The sequence below is a fragment of the Nestor notabilis genome, unplaced genomic scaffold, assembly GCF_000696875.1.
Source record: "Nestor notabilis isolate BGI_N333 unplaced genomic scaffold, ASM69687v1 scaffold29743, whole genome shotgun sequence".
NCBI lineage: Eukaryota > Metazoa > Chordata > Aves > Psittaciformes > Psittacidae > Nestor > Nestor notabilis.
The window spans coordinates 1-13747 of NW_009923809.1; the positions used below are offsets into that span (position 1 = coordinate 1).

General features: G+C 36.2%; 1 protein-coding gene across 1 annotated transcript; it reads left to right on the forward strand.

Moving 5' to 3' along the window:
* The first annotated feature begins 1097 nt into the window (after positions 1–1097).
* LOC104404015 (gamma-aminobutyric acid receptor subunit gamma-2-like) lies at positions 1098–7732 on the forward strand. Its single transcript, XM_010012337.1, has 4 exons — positions 1098–1249; positions 3271–3476; positions 5312–5335; positions 6999–7732. Exons 1-4 carry the CDS (start codon positions 1111–1113, stop codon positions 7272–7274), a joined length of 645 nt encoding a protein of 214 aa, XP_010010639.1. The 5' UTR covers positions 1098–1110; the 3' UTR covers positions 7275–7732.
* Positions 7733–13747: the final 6015 nt, after the last annotated feature.

Sequence of the window (13747 nt, forward strand, 5' to 3'; positions counted from 1 at the left end):
ATATCTATATCTATAAAAAATAAAGCACCAGCTGAAAAATCATCTCAGAAGTTTCTTCTGTGACCAGGATCAAAGGAACTATTCTGGGAGAAATTAAAATTTTAATTATGCCTGAAAACAAAGAACTTTATGTTAACTAAAGGTACTGATCTAAGCAGAATACACATTTGCCACAGAGTCTCTTTGATAATGCTGGAAAACTATCTCACTCTCAATTTGCAAATCCTATTCTGTTTCAGTTTGAGACTTCTCTGGACTGCCTTTCACTGAATTGCAATGAAGTCTTTTGTAGTCTGGGGTTCTGTAGTTCCTTTGCAATCAAGATTTCCCAGGAGTGCTGTAATCGGAGGATGAGAACTAGGCTCTTTTAGTTTAGAAAAAAATACATCAAAACCTGAAGCTTTGCTATATTCCTGAATCCAGATGGAATTTACTTAATTGTTTGAAAGGGAAAAACAACTGGAAAAAGAATCACAAAACTACTGAATGAGAATGATGTGTTATGCACAGAGTAACTTATAGTATGGCTTTTTTGGGGCACTTGGGAGATGTGGGTTCAAATCATTTTAGAATAGATAATACAACAGAAGATCTGAGGCAAATAAAAAATTAGTTATTGACACAGCCTAGCCCTGAATAATAGTTGCAAACATAAATAATTTAGAAAGTACATCTGAAAGCATGCATTATTGGAGAGCAGAGCTGAGGATACGCTAAGAGGGAGAGCACAGTGACTGGAGGTTTACTAGACCACTGCTCAGTTGTTGTAAGAGGACTGCACAAGGCATTTGCAAGTTATGAGGAATGATGTAGGTAGAAGGAAGCCTGCTGTGCTATGCAAGGAAGGTTACCCTTGAAATCTTCAAGTTATTTAAGTAAAACTGCCAGACTGTTCTCTTTCATAGCGTAGAAAATCCACCGGTTCTTGAGCTATACCAGTGTTGAAGAGGTTTGTACGTGTTTGCTGTCAGTATATCTGGTGAATCAGTTTCGTATATATACCCCTGATACAGAACAGGAAAACCCTAGCTAATACAGAAATTCTATGTTGGGTTTTTAACATATTATTCTACTTCAGTATCATTTTATTTTACAGGAGACTATGTAGTCATGTCTGTTTACTTCAACCTGAGCAGGAGAATGGGTTATTTCACTATTCAGACCTACATTCCCTGCACACTTATTGTTGTGTTATCCTGGGTCTCTTTCTGGATTAATAAGGATGCAGTTCCAGCCAGAACATCACTAGGTGAGTTGTTTATTCTTCCTGATCTTATTCAAGTGTTCTGATGTTTAACTGACACCTCTGCAGATTACCAGTTTGTAAATTTAGAGGGGAGAGCGTTTCATGAGCTCTCCTTGTTTAAAGGAATGTAGTAATATCCGAGGAATAACACACTCTAAACTGCATTTGCATCTCTCCCTTCTTACTATGTCAGATCCTGAGTATTGTAGATTGCTTACAATAAAAACTTTGCATCTTTTCTGATGACAGTAATACTTTTTATAGACATTGAGAGAATGGGAAACATTGCTGGATTAGAGGCAGAGATGTGTTAGTTTTATTTACTTCTATCATGGTGACTGGCAATACAAATGAAGTAAACATCAAGAAGGAATCAATCTTTCTGGCTGTCTGTGTGCCCCAGTGGTAAGAAGGGGAGAATGTAGTACCCTGACTTCTGCTTTAGAGACCAACAATCAAATTTAGCCTTTAGGCCACAAAATCAACTGAATTTGGTGGTATCTAAAATCCTATGCATGGAAACTTGACACAAAGTTAATCAGAATTGGCAATTTCTACACATTTAACACAACTGTTCCACAAATAAACTAGATTAAGCTCACCTTGCTTGTGCAAAGCAGCTGGAGCTGCATGAATTAGCAAAATAGAAACTTTCAACTAGACAAAGTTAAACATATTTTCTACTTTTGCATTAAATCCACACAAGCAAGAATCATTGTAGTTTTTCCTTCTGCATTTTCATTTCTTTACAGAACTACAGCACAGAGCACTGGAGTGCAAAATAAAGGACAGCATTTTCATTCCATAACTCCCTTGAAAGCAACACAAGAATAGAGGACCACTGGCTCCCATGACCGAAACTTTTAAGTGTTCAATTGCCTTTTCCACTTCCTCTCTAAGAAGAGGTTATAACATCTGCTTTAAAGAAGTATAGAATTAATAAAGGCATTCAGCTGTTATTTAAATTCTACTTCAACATACAAAACCATTTCTCTCCCTTTGTTGAGAATTAGTCTATTTGTACCATTGAGGATATAAAACCAGTGGTATGAAACTTGCCATACAAAATGTGATGGATTTTAACTGTTCTGATGCATTTTTAATGTTCTTCACATTGTAGTACAGGGAGTAATGTTCTGAAAGGAGAAGGCATGGTGAAGTATGTCACAGTACTTCACAGTTGTAGAGTACAGTCATTTATGAAGACCAGAAATGAAGCTGCTCTGGCATAGAGACGAATCTGACCTCACAGTTTTACATTTATAAGAAGCCCTGAGAGTCTCTCCCTTCCAGCTTTATATGCAACGAATCACTTAAATAACAAGCAGCAGATAATTTGTGTGGGGCTAACATGTCCACACAACTAGAATGCATTTAAGCAAGAGAAAGGAAACAGTTTTATTTCCTTATGGAGCACACATACAAATCTACACCTTTTGTCCTGAGGTTCCTGATGGATTACATGCCTTAAGAATTTTAATTAATTTCTACCTCATAAAATGGCTGCAAGTGCCTTTCTTAGTGGCATTGCTGTCACCCTGCAACTAAAAACTTACCCTAACAACACAAAGCCTGTGAGATTGGTCTTGAGCTTACTTTAAAGAATAAAGAGATTTTTATTCTCCACCATGATTTTATCACTCTGACACAAGTTCTTTTGTCTACACTCTGTTTCAGTGTTTAAGCACACAAAGCCTAACAATAAAATGTGTGAAAAGTAAAGGCCACCTAGCAGTAAACTACAAAACTAAACAAATAAATTAGATTTCTTAGACTCAGGATCCATCTAACCAAACTATTCTGCACAACAGCACTTGCAGAGACCATGCAAAAGTACTTCATACCCTGTGTTCATCCTTGAAGCTCTCACTGAATCCACGTTCACTGCTGGGATACGCTGTTTAATATCTTTGCTATATGTTTGAACTCCAGGCATACTTCAAAATCTCTCAGAGAGAGAGAGAGACAACAAAATCAGTTTGTACTTGAAGTTATGTTTCTGTTGTTTTCTGTCTATCTACCAGGTATAACAACTGTCCTGACAATGACCACGCTAAGTACAATTGCTCGTAAATCTCTTCCCAAAGTCTCCTATGTGACAGCAATGGATCTTTTTGTGTCAGTCTGCTTTATTTTTGTTTTCTCTGCACTGGTGGAATATGGAACTTTGCACTACTTTGTCAGCAACAGAAAGCCAAGCAAGGATAAAGACAAAAAGAAGAAAAACCCAGTATGTATCTTTTTAGCAGCAAGGTCTAAAATTCAATTATGTTTTCTAAGAAAGCATTTAAATCCCTCTTTATGCTTGTACTTTCTTTTCAGACATTGCTAATATATACTCTTCCTTTGTATTAAAAGGAATGCAAACATCCACCTTGAGAATGAAAAGCTCATACATTACAGTTGTCTGGATGCCAGAGAAACTAATTTCTTAGAATAAGGATCCTTTTAACCACAGTGTTCTGCAAATCACAGCTATCACCAAAACCATTATTTATATCATAGATAGAGCTGTTGCTGTGACCTTTATGAAGAACTGTCACTTTCTCTGTCTTAGCTTTAGCAATATTCTCTGGCATTAACTTATGTGTGTGTTATTGATATGACTGTTTTTCTTATTATCAAGACTGCAGTTAAACATTTATATTCAAACTACAGAGTATGCTTTTTCTAATTTCCCCTTAAACATCTGTTTACTTTTCATTGTTTTCTTGTCTTCTTTTCTTGTATTTCTTACCTCCTTTATCTACTTTTCTCCTTTAGAGAGTGATTTAGCTAGCAGTTTACAATGTTACTTATGGATGTATGCTACACAGTAATAAATAAGTGTATTCAATAGCCACAATAACAAAATCCTGCAAGTACCTTCAGTAGGTGTTTAAAGTTTTGCCCAGGCAGGGAAAAAGTTCGTTGCTTATTTTGTCCAGGGCAGATTTCTCCTTGCCTTTTGCACCTGAACTAAAAGGTCTGTTGCATAGAATCTCTGAGATGAAAACAATTAGTGTAAAAATCCTACAGGGAAAATAGCCTAATCATCTACAAAACAACCCAAACATGCCTGTGAAAAATGTGAAGAACAAGTGCTTTACATTAATAGCAAGCATTTCGAAATCCATTTCAAGCATCTAGTAATTTGGATTCACCCTCCTAAAATCTTCAACGACTTTTGAAGACATTCTCTTTTAGTTTTAATATACAGCACAAAAAGAATATAGTAAATAGAATGATGAAAGAACATTTATTACACATTACTGCTATAATTTCCACTTTAAAAGATGTTGAGAAGTAGACTAATAGTCTACTTCTATAGTGGGTAAACAGCCAGAAAAACACCTATAAGAGGAAGAATTCTTACCTAACTTTAGGTATGTTAAAGTTGGATTTCATCATAGGCCTCTCTTTTGGTCAAAAGAAAGAGGCATTGCCAGCAGGTGACACGTCCTGTCTTGTCTTAGGCCATAATAAAAGGCTGGCTGTGTGCATGTGTGTCTTTTAGAGTCCATTAAAGGAGCAGAGATTAACTACCTCAAACTTAGTTGTGTCACTTAAAGATGTCCATAAAAGGGCAGATGACTTGTTCTTTACATTACTTATCTGTGAGCATTTGGGGACAAACAGAACTATAGATGATTGCCTGGATCCTAATCAGAGAGCCTAAACAACTTAGCAGTAGAGTGTTGAAGACACGCTCTGCAGGTAAAAAGAATTTTTTCTAATAAAAGTGTTTTTGTAAACTGTGAATGGTCTCCTTCAAAACAATTCAACATAAAAGACTGGAATCCCCTGGGAATATTAAAAGATCTCAGTTGAGTGTGATACCTTATGTCTTTGGCCCAGATTTAGCTATAAGACAGTGACAAGTCAAAAATGTGGGGGGTTTATATTACAGATACTTGTTTACATTGTTATTATCCCAACTTTTCTATAAATTTAGTTCTTTTTGACTTACTATGTTTTAGAAACATATTTTTAATTTACATTATTTTTGTCTCTTTCTTTCTTTCCTTTCTTTCTTTAATTTAAAACAAACCCCTCTGATTCTCTTTTCTGTCTACAAAATGAAAGCTTCTTCGGATGTTTTCCTTCAAGGTATAATGTTTTTTGGAATGGAAATTCACTGCATGCGACTGCTGAATTTAACTATTAGAGCTTTTATGAGAGTGGTGTTTTGTTGTCTGTTTTTTTTTAATGAGACATCTAAGCATTCTACTGCAGGTAAATTCCTAATTCAGTAGAATGGTTATCTATTTCTAGACAAATTGTAGAGTTGATTCAGCAGCCCAAATATGGATTCACTATGGTTCTGAACTCACTTAAGTTCAAGAGTGACCAGCATTATTGGATCCCATGAATTGAGAGTTTAATGTTAAAACATTTCTGCTCCAATCTTTCTCAAGTTACCATGGGATCCAATAGCAGCAGCTACACCAGAAACATGCAATACACCCTTTTAGAACTCAACTCTGACCCCACCTTTTTAACCTTTGTGATTTCACTCCAACTTCTAAAACTAAATGTGTTCTGATGTTGACCTGAAGAAAATTTAATGTCATCATCAGTTACTCAAATGCTCTTATGGTTATGCAAAAAAGTCAGAGTTTTGAAAGGGTTTAAGTTGCATATATATTTTTAATGCCGTCACTGGATCAATAGACTCTCAGGACACTAACAAACGTATCTAGCTATGGTTCATATGTAAACCTTATCTTCATTCCTTGGGCAACATAGTTAAGTGTGTGGTGTCCCTGCTTATGGCAGGGGGGTTGGAACTAGATGATCTTAAGGTCCTTTCCAACCCTAACTATTCTATGATTCAGAAATGCAGAGATTCCATTAAAAAAAAAAACAAACAAAAACCAAACAAAACAAAAACAAAAACAAACAAAAAAAAAAAAAAAACAAAAAAAAAAAACCCCAAAAAAACAAAACCAAACCAAAACAGAAAAAAAAAAACCAACCCCACAGAAAAACCCCAAACATGCACACTTATGGAATGGAATTGTTGTTATTTTACCCTAATAACTATCAGTAGGAAATTTCAGTGTCTGTCATCCTAGTTTTCGCCAAGTGCTCAAATGTGTTTTAAATGCTTCATTTGCTCAATTTGTTTCAAATATATATGTGTGTATAGATATTTATGTACAGCTACTATATAAAATCTGGAACATGTTGAACCTTCTAGTTGGTGAACATTAGTAGATGCTAAACCACATATATTCAAACAACTGGAGAGACTTATAGAGACAAGGTCCCACCTTGTTTATTCAAAAAACCCAGTTTTTGCCTTTTTTTCCTATATATATTTGCTCCTGTCTCAACATGAACCAGCCCTAATTTCAAATCCTGCGTTACCATGGATTATTTCAGTTCTATGTGCAATGCACAAAATGCCTTCAGATATCAAGCAGCTATGTAAAATACAAACCACAAGAAATTAAAAAATACCATCAATTACATTCCTGAATGTTTCCTTTAACCTCTGATGTTTCCTTGTTTGGCTTTCAAGCTAATTGTCCACAGCTGTTAACTTTACATTGATTTGTGCTGCTTTCCTGTAAAGTGTATGATGCAACTGGTTTTAGTGAGTTTAAGGTAATACTGCCATTAGAGCTCCTCAGCAATTTCCCATGTACCCCATGCAGAACCATCATTCACATGTTCACTATGAGTCTCCATCTCCCTGTTGGTCTCGTGATAATAACAAAGTCTCTCCCTCCTGCCATCTTTGTCTTTTTTTGCTACTCCACCTTAGGCACCTACAATTGACATCCGGCCTCGATCAGCTACTATTCAAATGAACAATGCCACACACCTCCAAGAAAGGGATGAAGAATATGGGTATGAGTGTCTTGATGGCAAGGACTGTGCCAGTTTTTTTTGCTGCTTTGAGGATTGTCGAACAGGAGCATGGAGGCACGGAAGAATACACATCCGCATTGCCAAAATGGACTCCTATGCCCGCATCTTCTTCCCAACTGCCTTCTGCTTGTTTAACCTTGTGTATTGGGTATCATATCTTTACCTTTAAAAGCAGAAGGAAATCAGTGATATGAGCCTTACTCACTGAATTTCTTAGAGAGATGGTTTCCTAAATCCACTTGAAGTATTTATGATGCGCTTTATAGTGGTCTGAATTCTTTAGTGCCATAACCCAGCAAATATCAATCATATCATTTGTCCAAAAACTGCCACCAGGTTATTGTGAATTAAATGTCCATTCAATATGCTGAAAGAATTCAAAATAAAAATAATATAAACAAGTAGTACACAGCTATACCTGCTGGAAGAGAGAGAAACCGAGCTGACAGGGCAAGGAGAGCATGGCAACATCACTTAATAGTTGATACTCCTATTTCAGTCAGAAGTGAGAGAGAGGAGAATTCCCAGGTAAAGTGCTGTACAGTTTGTTAACACTGGCTATAATTATGCTATAGCTTGATTCTCTGTGGGCTTTTCTTTTTGGAAGAGTCATCTCTCACTCTGAATAGGTATTATTAAGCTAGGAAAGTTAACTTTTACTCCCACCAAGATAAAAATAGACCCGACCCTTTGCCATCCCTTTAAGAGCACATGTACAATGCTGTAAATATTTCAATACCTTGTAGTACATAAAGTCTAGTGCATGCATCTTTTGGGGGCCAAAATAAATGAAACAAAGGTACCATAAAGTTTTGTCTTTTATTTAGTGTCTCTGGATGTGCTATTGTAATTGAAACGTGGACAATTTTTTTTTTCCTTGAAAAATTACTCCTTTCCCTCATGCATGGAAGATCCAAGCAGACAGCACTTTCATGTAAGACATTAGAGAAGCCTTAAGGATTCAAATAAATAACATGTAGACAAATCTGTATGGCCAATATAATAGCTCATAAAGTGTACTGTATGTGTCTGCTGCAGTTGTAGCCTTCATTTTCCATTGATAATGTTGCTATATTTCAACTGAATTTCCAGTAATTACACATTGCAAGATCAGCTTCTGAATTTAATCCATGTGCTTCTATTGTTCTTTTCCCATGTTGAGCTCCACTTTTTTTCCTTACACAAGTATTTGCAGGTTTGGGTTTTTTAATTCTTTAATCCAGTCCAGGAATTAGGTTTATTCTAGATATTATTTTTACATGAAAGTTTCAAGTTCATTTCAAAACATTGTATTTTGTATTATATATACACATACAGTTCTCTGCCCATTCATGTTCTCAATCAGCAATAGTTGTTGTCAGTGCTGCTTTTCACCAGTGAGTACCTTTACTAAAACAAACCTTTACCATGGCTAGCACACAGTTTAGAGATAGCCTTGAAAATAAAAGGGAACAGAGAGTGTCTTGGCTACTAAATCACATGTATGCAGTTTAAGTGTATTTAAAACCTCCAACCCATGTGGGTGACTCTTGAAAACCATTTATCCACTGGTTTTCAGAACCTGTATGATGCTCAATTATGCAACCTTAAGCACATGTAAATATGACTGACTTTTTTTTTTTAGTTGTCAAAGATGTAAAATGTCACCTCCAGGAAAGTGGGCTTGAAGGTTGAAAAAGGGAAATATATAACTTATCATTACAGAATTATTAATAGCTAAAATGGAGGAAAAGGAAAGTTTTCCAATGTTCTGTTTGTATAGTTTTGGAAATAAAAATGTATAAAAAAAGGAATAACTCCTGATCATCAGTTGCTCCTTGTCCAATGCATTTGAAAACATTTTAATAAAGGAATTGCACACACCTGTGGACTTTTTCAATAAAACTGCTGCACTCAATCCCACTTTTCTTGTGGTTAGTTTGTTAAACACATGCGTCAAGGACTAAACTGCTTGACTAGTTTGGTTCATCAGCTGCCTAAGTGATTATAACCCTCATAACCCTCTGCATTGTCTCATTTTAATGGCTCACATAAAACTTTCAAGAATGGAGACTAAAATCTTTAGAAACATTTTGAAGATTATCTTATTCTTAAAAATAACAAAAAAACTCTAAAAACTTTTCTCACCACATATCACTACACCAAGTAATGGAAATCAACCCTAGTCAGTCATTACTCAACATCTCTACTCCTGCCATACTTCTCTTTAGGTGATCTGTTCTTTCCTCCTGGGGAAAATGGATGAGATTCAAAAGGACAGTTGATGAAGAAACACATAATTCCCAGGAAGAAAGTGACACCTTAGCACAATCTAGTGCTAACTGACCAAAAAGCATAGTGTTCCTCTGAATAGAGATTATATGAGCTATTCAGCACATAATCAAAAGATGACCTTCATATTGGAAAGCCAAAGGGCCAGCACAGTAAAAAAAATAGCAAGCAATATCGTATTTGGATATGATGAGAGATATTACTTTAGCAGAAAACTACTCAGAAACCTATCTATATAGACATACTCACACATATAAAATATTATATTAGTGTATACATTGTACATATTAACTCTCCCAGTTGCATTCTAGGGAAGAAACTCACTCTCGATGCACTAGACTTGCTAAAATGTTTTCAAGCTCCTCACACTGCAGATAGCTATTACTGTTCTGGGACATGTCTGAGGGTGTTCAGATGGTGAAGAGTTTTGTCAAGTATACCCTGGTGGCACAACTCATAATCACAGAATGGTTGGGGTTGGAAGGGATCTCTGCAAGTGATCTAGTCCAACCCCCTGCCTAAGCAGGTTGCATAGGTTCACAGCCAGGTCGGTCACGAAGACCAGAGAAAGAGACTCCATAACCTCTGGAGGAAGTGATATTTGAATATTAACCAACTTCCTTGGACACCCCCTACCTTCTAGAGACCTAACTCATGGAGTTTGACCAAGTAGGTCCTTAAAGAGGCCAAAGTTAGCTTTCTTGAAGCTTATAACTCTCCTGGTTGTAATCTTACTTATTGCCCTGCTTCCTCCATGCAGGATCCAGAACTCCGCCATCTCATGGTCACTTCAGCCAAGGCTGCCTCCAACCTTCATATCCCCAACCTGTCTTTTTTTCTTGTTAGTACAAGGTGCAGCAACACACCTCACGTATACATACCAAAAGAGAACACCCTCAAAAGCATTCATAAATCCTTACACAGTTATAATATTTATGACCCTCAGTTTGTAAATAAAGGGCTGGCATCCAGAGAGATAATGTGACTTTACAGTGGTTCTCCTATTTTCAATGTTAGGCAACCACAAAAAGACTGTATTTTAACTAGCCAGTATTGAATAATATTAGCCTCTGCACAATACAAAATGCTGAAGCTCCTAAGGGTGCAGCTCCCAGCACAGATTATATAAACACACACACCAAAGAAAAGGAGGGAAAAAAAGGGGGAAAAAAGGCAAGTGGTTTTTTTTTTTTTAATTCACTCATTTCTACCTAATTTTCCCCACAGTTGCATAAATCTAACATGAATGGACTATGTGTATTAGTTTCAATGACATATGCACAGCAGCAAATATTGGCAAATACTAGAGGTCTAAATATTTGGACTTCCTTTATCCTGTGCTCCCAAAGCCCTTCAGTCTAAAAACATGGGTAGGAAAAGAATACTTATAAAATACTTGAACCTATGAATAATGTGTGAAATTGAACAAGAAAATCTTTTTGAACTGCACAGATTTTAGTAGCTAGCACTACTTTACATGGAACCAAAAAGAATTGGGAAAATACAGTTTCAGATTATCTGCCTTATCCCAAAATCTGGGTTTTGTAGGCTTATGGTAGAGATGAGCTGCAAACTGGAATTTCAAAGAGGATAAACAACGATTTTTTTCAGGTTTACTGCTGTTTCTCATGCTCCTGAGGAAAGGCAGGAGTAAGAAAGTCTGTGGGAGAGGTTTGTAGTTGAGGAATGAAACTAAGGCATGACTATAACACAGAGGTTGAAGTCAATATTGAGCTGATCTGCTCTACCCAGCCTGTAGCTGGCAACTGAATTAGAAAAGCAAAAAAAAAATTTGCTGACTTACGTAAGACTTATGTACGTTAATGACCTAAAAGGCAGCCCAAGCTTCCTAAGCTAAGAATTCAGAAACAATATGATCCATTGAAAATATAGTGATTGCTAATGCCAGAATAAGAAAGGCTGCAGTTCTCTGAACTGAATAGAGCACATTCAAGGTTTAGGCTTCATGTACACGGATGAAGAACCAGATTTTGGTGGTGCTATGGCAGAAAGTTACCGTTATTTGGAAATTGATAGCTAGGTCCAAGATACGGATTTAGTGAAAGTAAAGACTGTTCATGGGCTTCTGCAGCTGGAAGAATAAAGCCTGTTATTTTAAGCTAAGGGATCCAAGGCAGAATCCAATAATAAGTATGACCACAAGAAGAAAACTGAAAATATAAAGGAGCCATCTAAATGAAACTTAATTACAGCCCAGGGGAAAAAGTGACGTTTTAAAAAGCAAGTGTTGCCCTTCAAACAAAATTTCAGTTCCTCTGCAAAGAGAATTTAATTAAATCTTATGAAAAGCTTCACAGATAAATCAGTTTATTATACCTATGAGACACCTATTGTTCCATTTATAAAAATTAAAAGCCGATGCACTTTCCCTCCTTATTTAGAAGGATCCTGCAGATGAAAAGATTACTTTTATGCATTACTATGCTTTTCTTTTTGAAGTCAAGATTTACAATGAAAAACACATCTTTTGAATATGTAAAGGAAGGTTCATAACCTTTAAAAGATCTTGAATAACAGATAAACTAAAGGCTTTGCTTACAAGTCAGCAAACCATTTGAATAATTCATTCCACAATGCTGAATTAGTTCAGAAAAACATATTAAACAAGGTTCTCATTCTTGTAGGGGGAAAAAAAAAAGGCACAATATGATAAGGTTTTCTCATTTTGATTCACATAAAATTCATACTGATTATCAGAGTGAGAAAAGGGAAAGTAAGAAATGAGAAAAGATTAATACAGATTTAATTCAACCAGCATGAAAAACATTAGAAATATCGATCTTTCCACCAGACACATGTTTCTTGATACTGGCATACTGACATCTATATCTGATGAGGTTTAATCAGACATCACTCTCTTCAGAATTTTCAGGTATATGCTATAAGCCTAGCTACAGGTTCAGTCACTTTTCTGTGAGAAGTCTAACTTACCGACAGGAAGAAAAAAAGCCCCAAACCCTCCAAATCAAGACTTCTCATTTCTTTCCTAAAATGAGACACAAGCACATAGAGACATCTACCTGGCTAATATACTTACAAGATGCTTAGAAAACTAGTAGATGAGCCTATTAAGTGCTTGGAAGTCAGATAGACCTACTCAAGAAGATTTAGCACAACTGGGGACTTTGTTGTTAAAGAAACACTTTGTTAAAGAGCCTTTGTTATTAAAGAAAAAACCCAAACAACATGTAAATTTACCATATCTTTACTTAAAGTCTGCATGTTTTTATTGACAAAGCAATGCATATTCACAAATTCTCACAACTCTTGTCAGTGTTTCGCTTAAGACTAGAAGTGAAAGACTAGACCAACAATTTCAGCAACTCTCTATCACAGATCTATTTAGATTTCACAGGTTTTTCTGCTTCTCATTCTTGTTCTACTTATATCTATGCTCTTTAATTTACTGCCACAGTGAGATTTCTGGTAGAAAAAGGCATTTTCCTTTTGCCAGTTCCTTCGTTCTCACTGAACATTCACCCAAATTTGATAGCTTTCCTGCTGCCCTAGCAGCTCTGCATTAAACTACAAAGAATATCAGCTACACCTCTACCTCTTATTTGTTAGAATAATTCATTTATTTAAATTTACTTTAGAAACATCCTAAGTTACTTTTTTATTACCAACATGAGCAGGCAACAGGAAGTGTGACTGCCTATGCATTCTACTCCCCTCTAAGACCCATGGAGCATTTGATCAGATAGGTCCAAACCACCACAACAGGTGGTTTCCCTGAGAGAATACTACATGGGGAAACATTACCTCACATCACAAATCTACTCAAAATCTGTATAGTAGAAAGCAAAACTGTGTCAAAGAAACCAGCTTGCAAACTCCTAATGTACACAGAAAGATTAGTTTCTAACTGCTCTACATGATCTGCCATTGTTGATCAGAACTTTCTCTATTTGAAGAGTCATCTTGTTCTAGTACATTAGTCTTTATTTCAATAAAATAACACTTTTAGGCATTGGAAGCCTTTTCTGTCCTTTGGAGTATTCACTTTAAAGCAAAGGTAGGGCAGTTCCTCCTTCCAGCTGTTGTTGACCTCATACCCTATCACTTGCATGCAAAGAAACAAACCGAAGTCCCAAATACATCTGAAAATAGGACTGAACAGAAAACTCAAAAAAATTGTGAGATTCTTTTAACCAAATTCATAGCTTTCTTGCAAAATCCTCTCACGAGCCTTCTCACCTGCCAATGAAAGAATCTAGATCATGGAAAATTGATTCTCATTCAGAATGCTGCAACTTGTGTGAGCAGCTGTGTGTTCCACTAGCATATTCTGCCAATTGCCTTACTGATTTACTACTCAAGTGCTACTGGTGTCTTCTCACCCATGTTTGC

Coding starts and splice junctions, on each gene's coding strand:
- LOC104404015 (XM_010012337.1), top strand. CDS start 1,111: ATGTCTGTTTACTTCAACCTGAGCAGGAGAATGGGTTATTTCACTATT. Junction 3,477..5,311: donor ACAAAAAGAAGAAAAACCCA/GTATGTATCTTT, acceptor ACAAAATGAAAG/CTTCTTCGGATGTTTTCCTT. Junction 5,336..6,998: donor TTCGGATGTTTTCCTTCAAG/GTATAATGTTTT, acceptor ACTCCACCTTAG/GCACCTACAATTGACATCCG.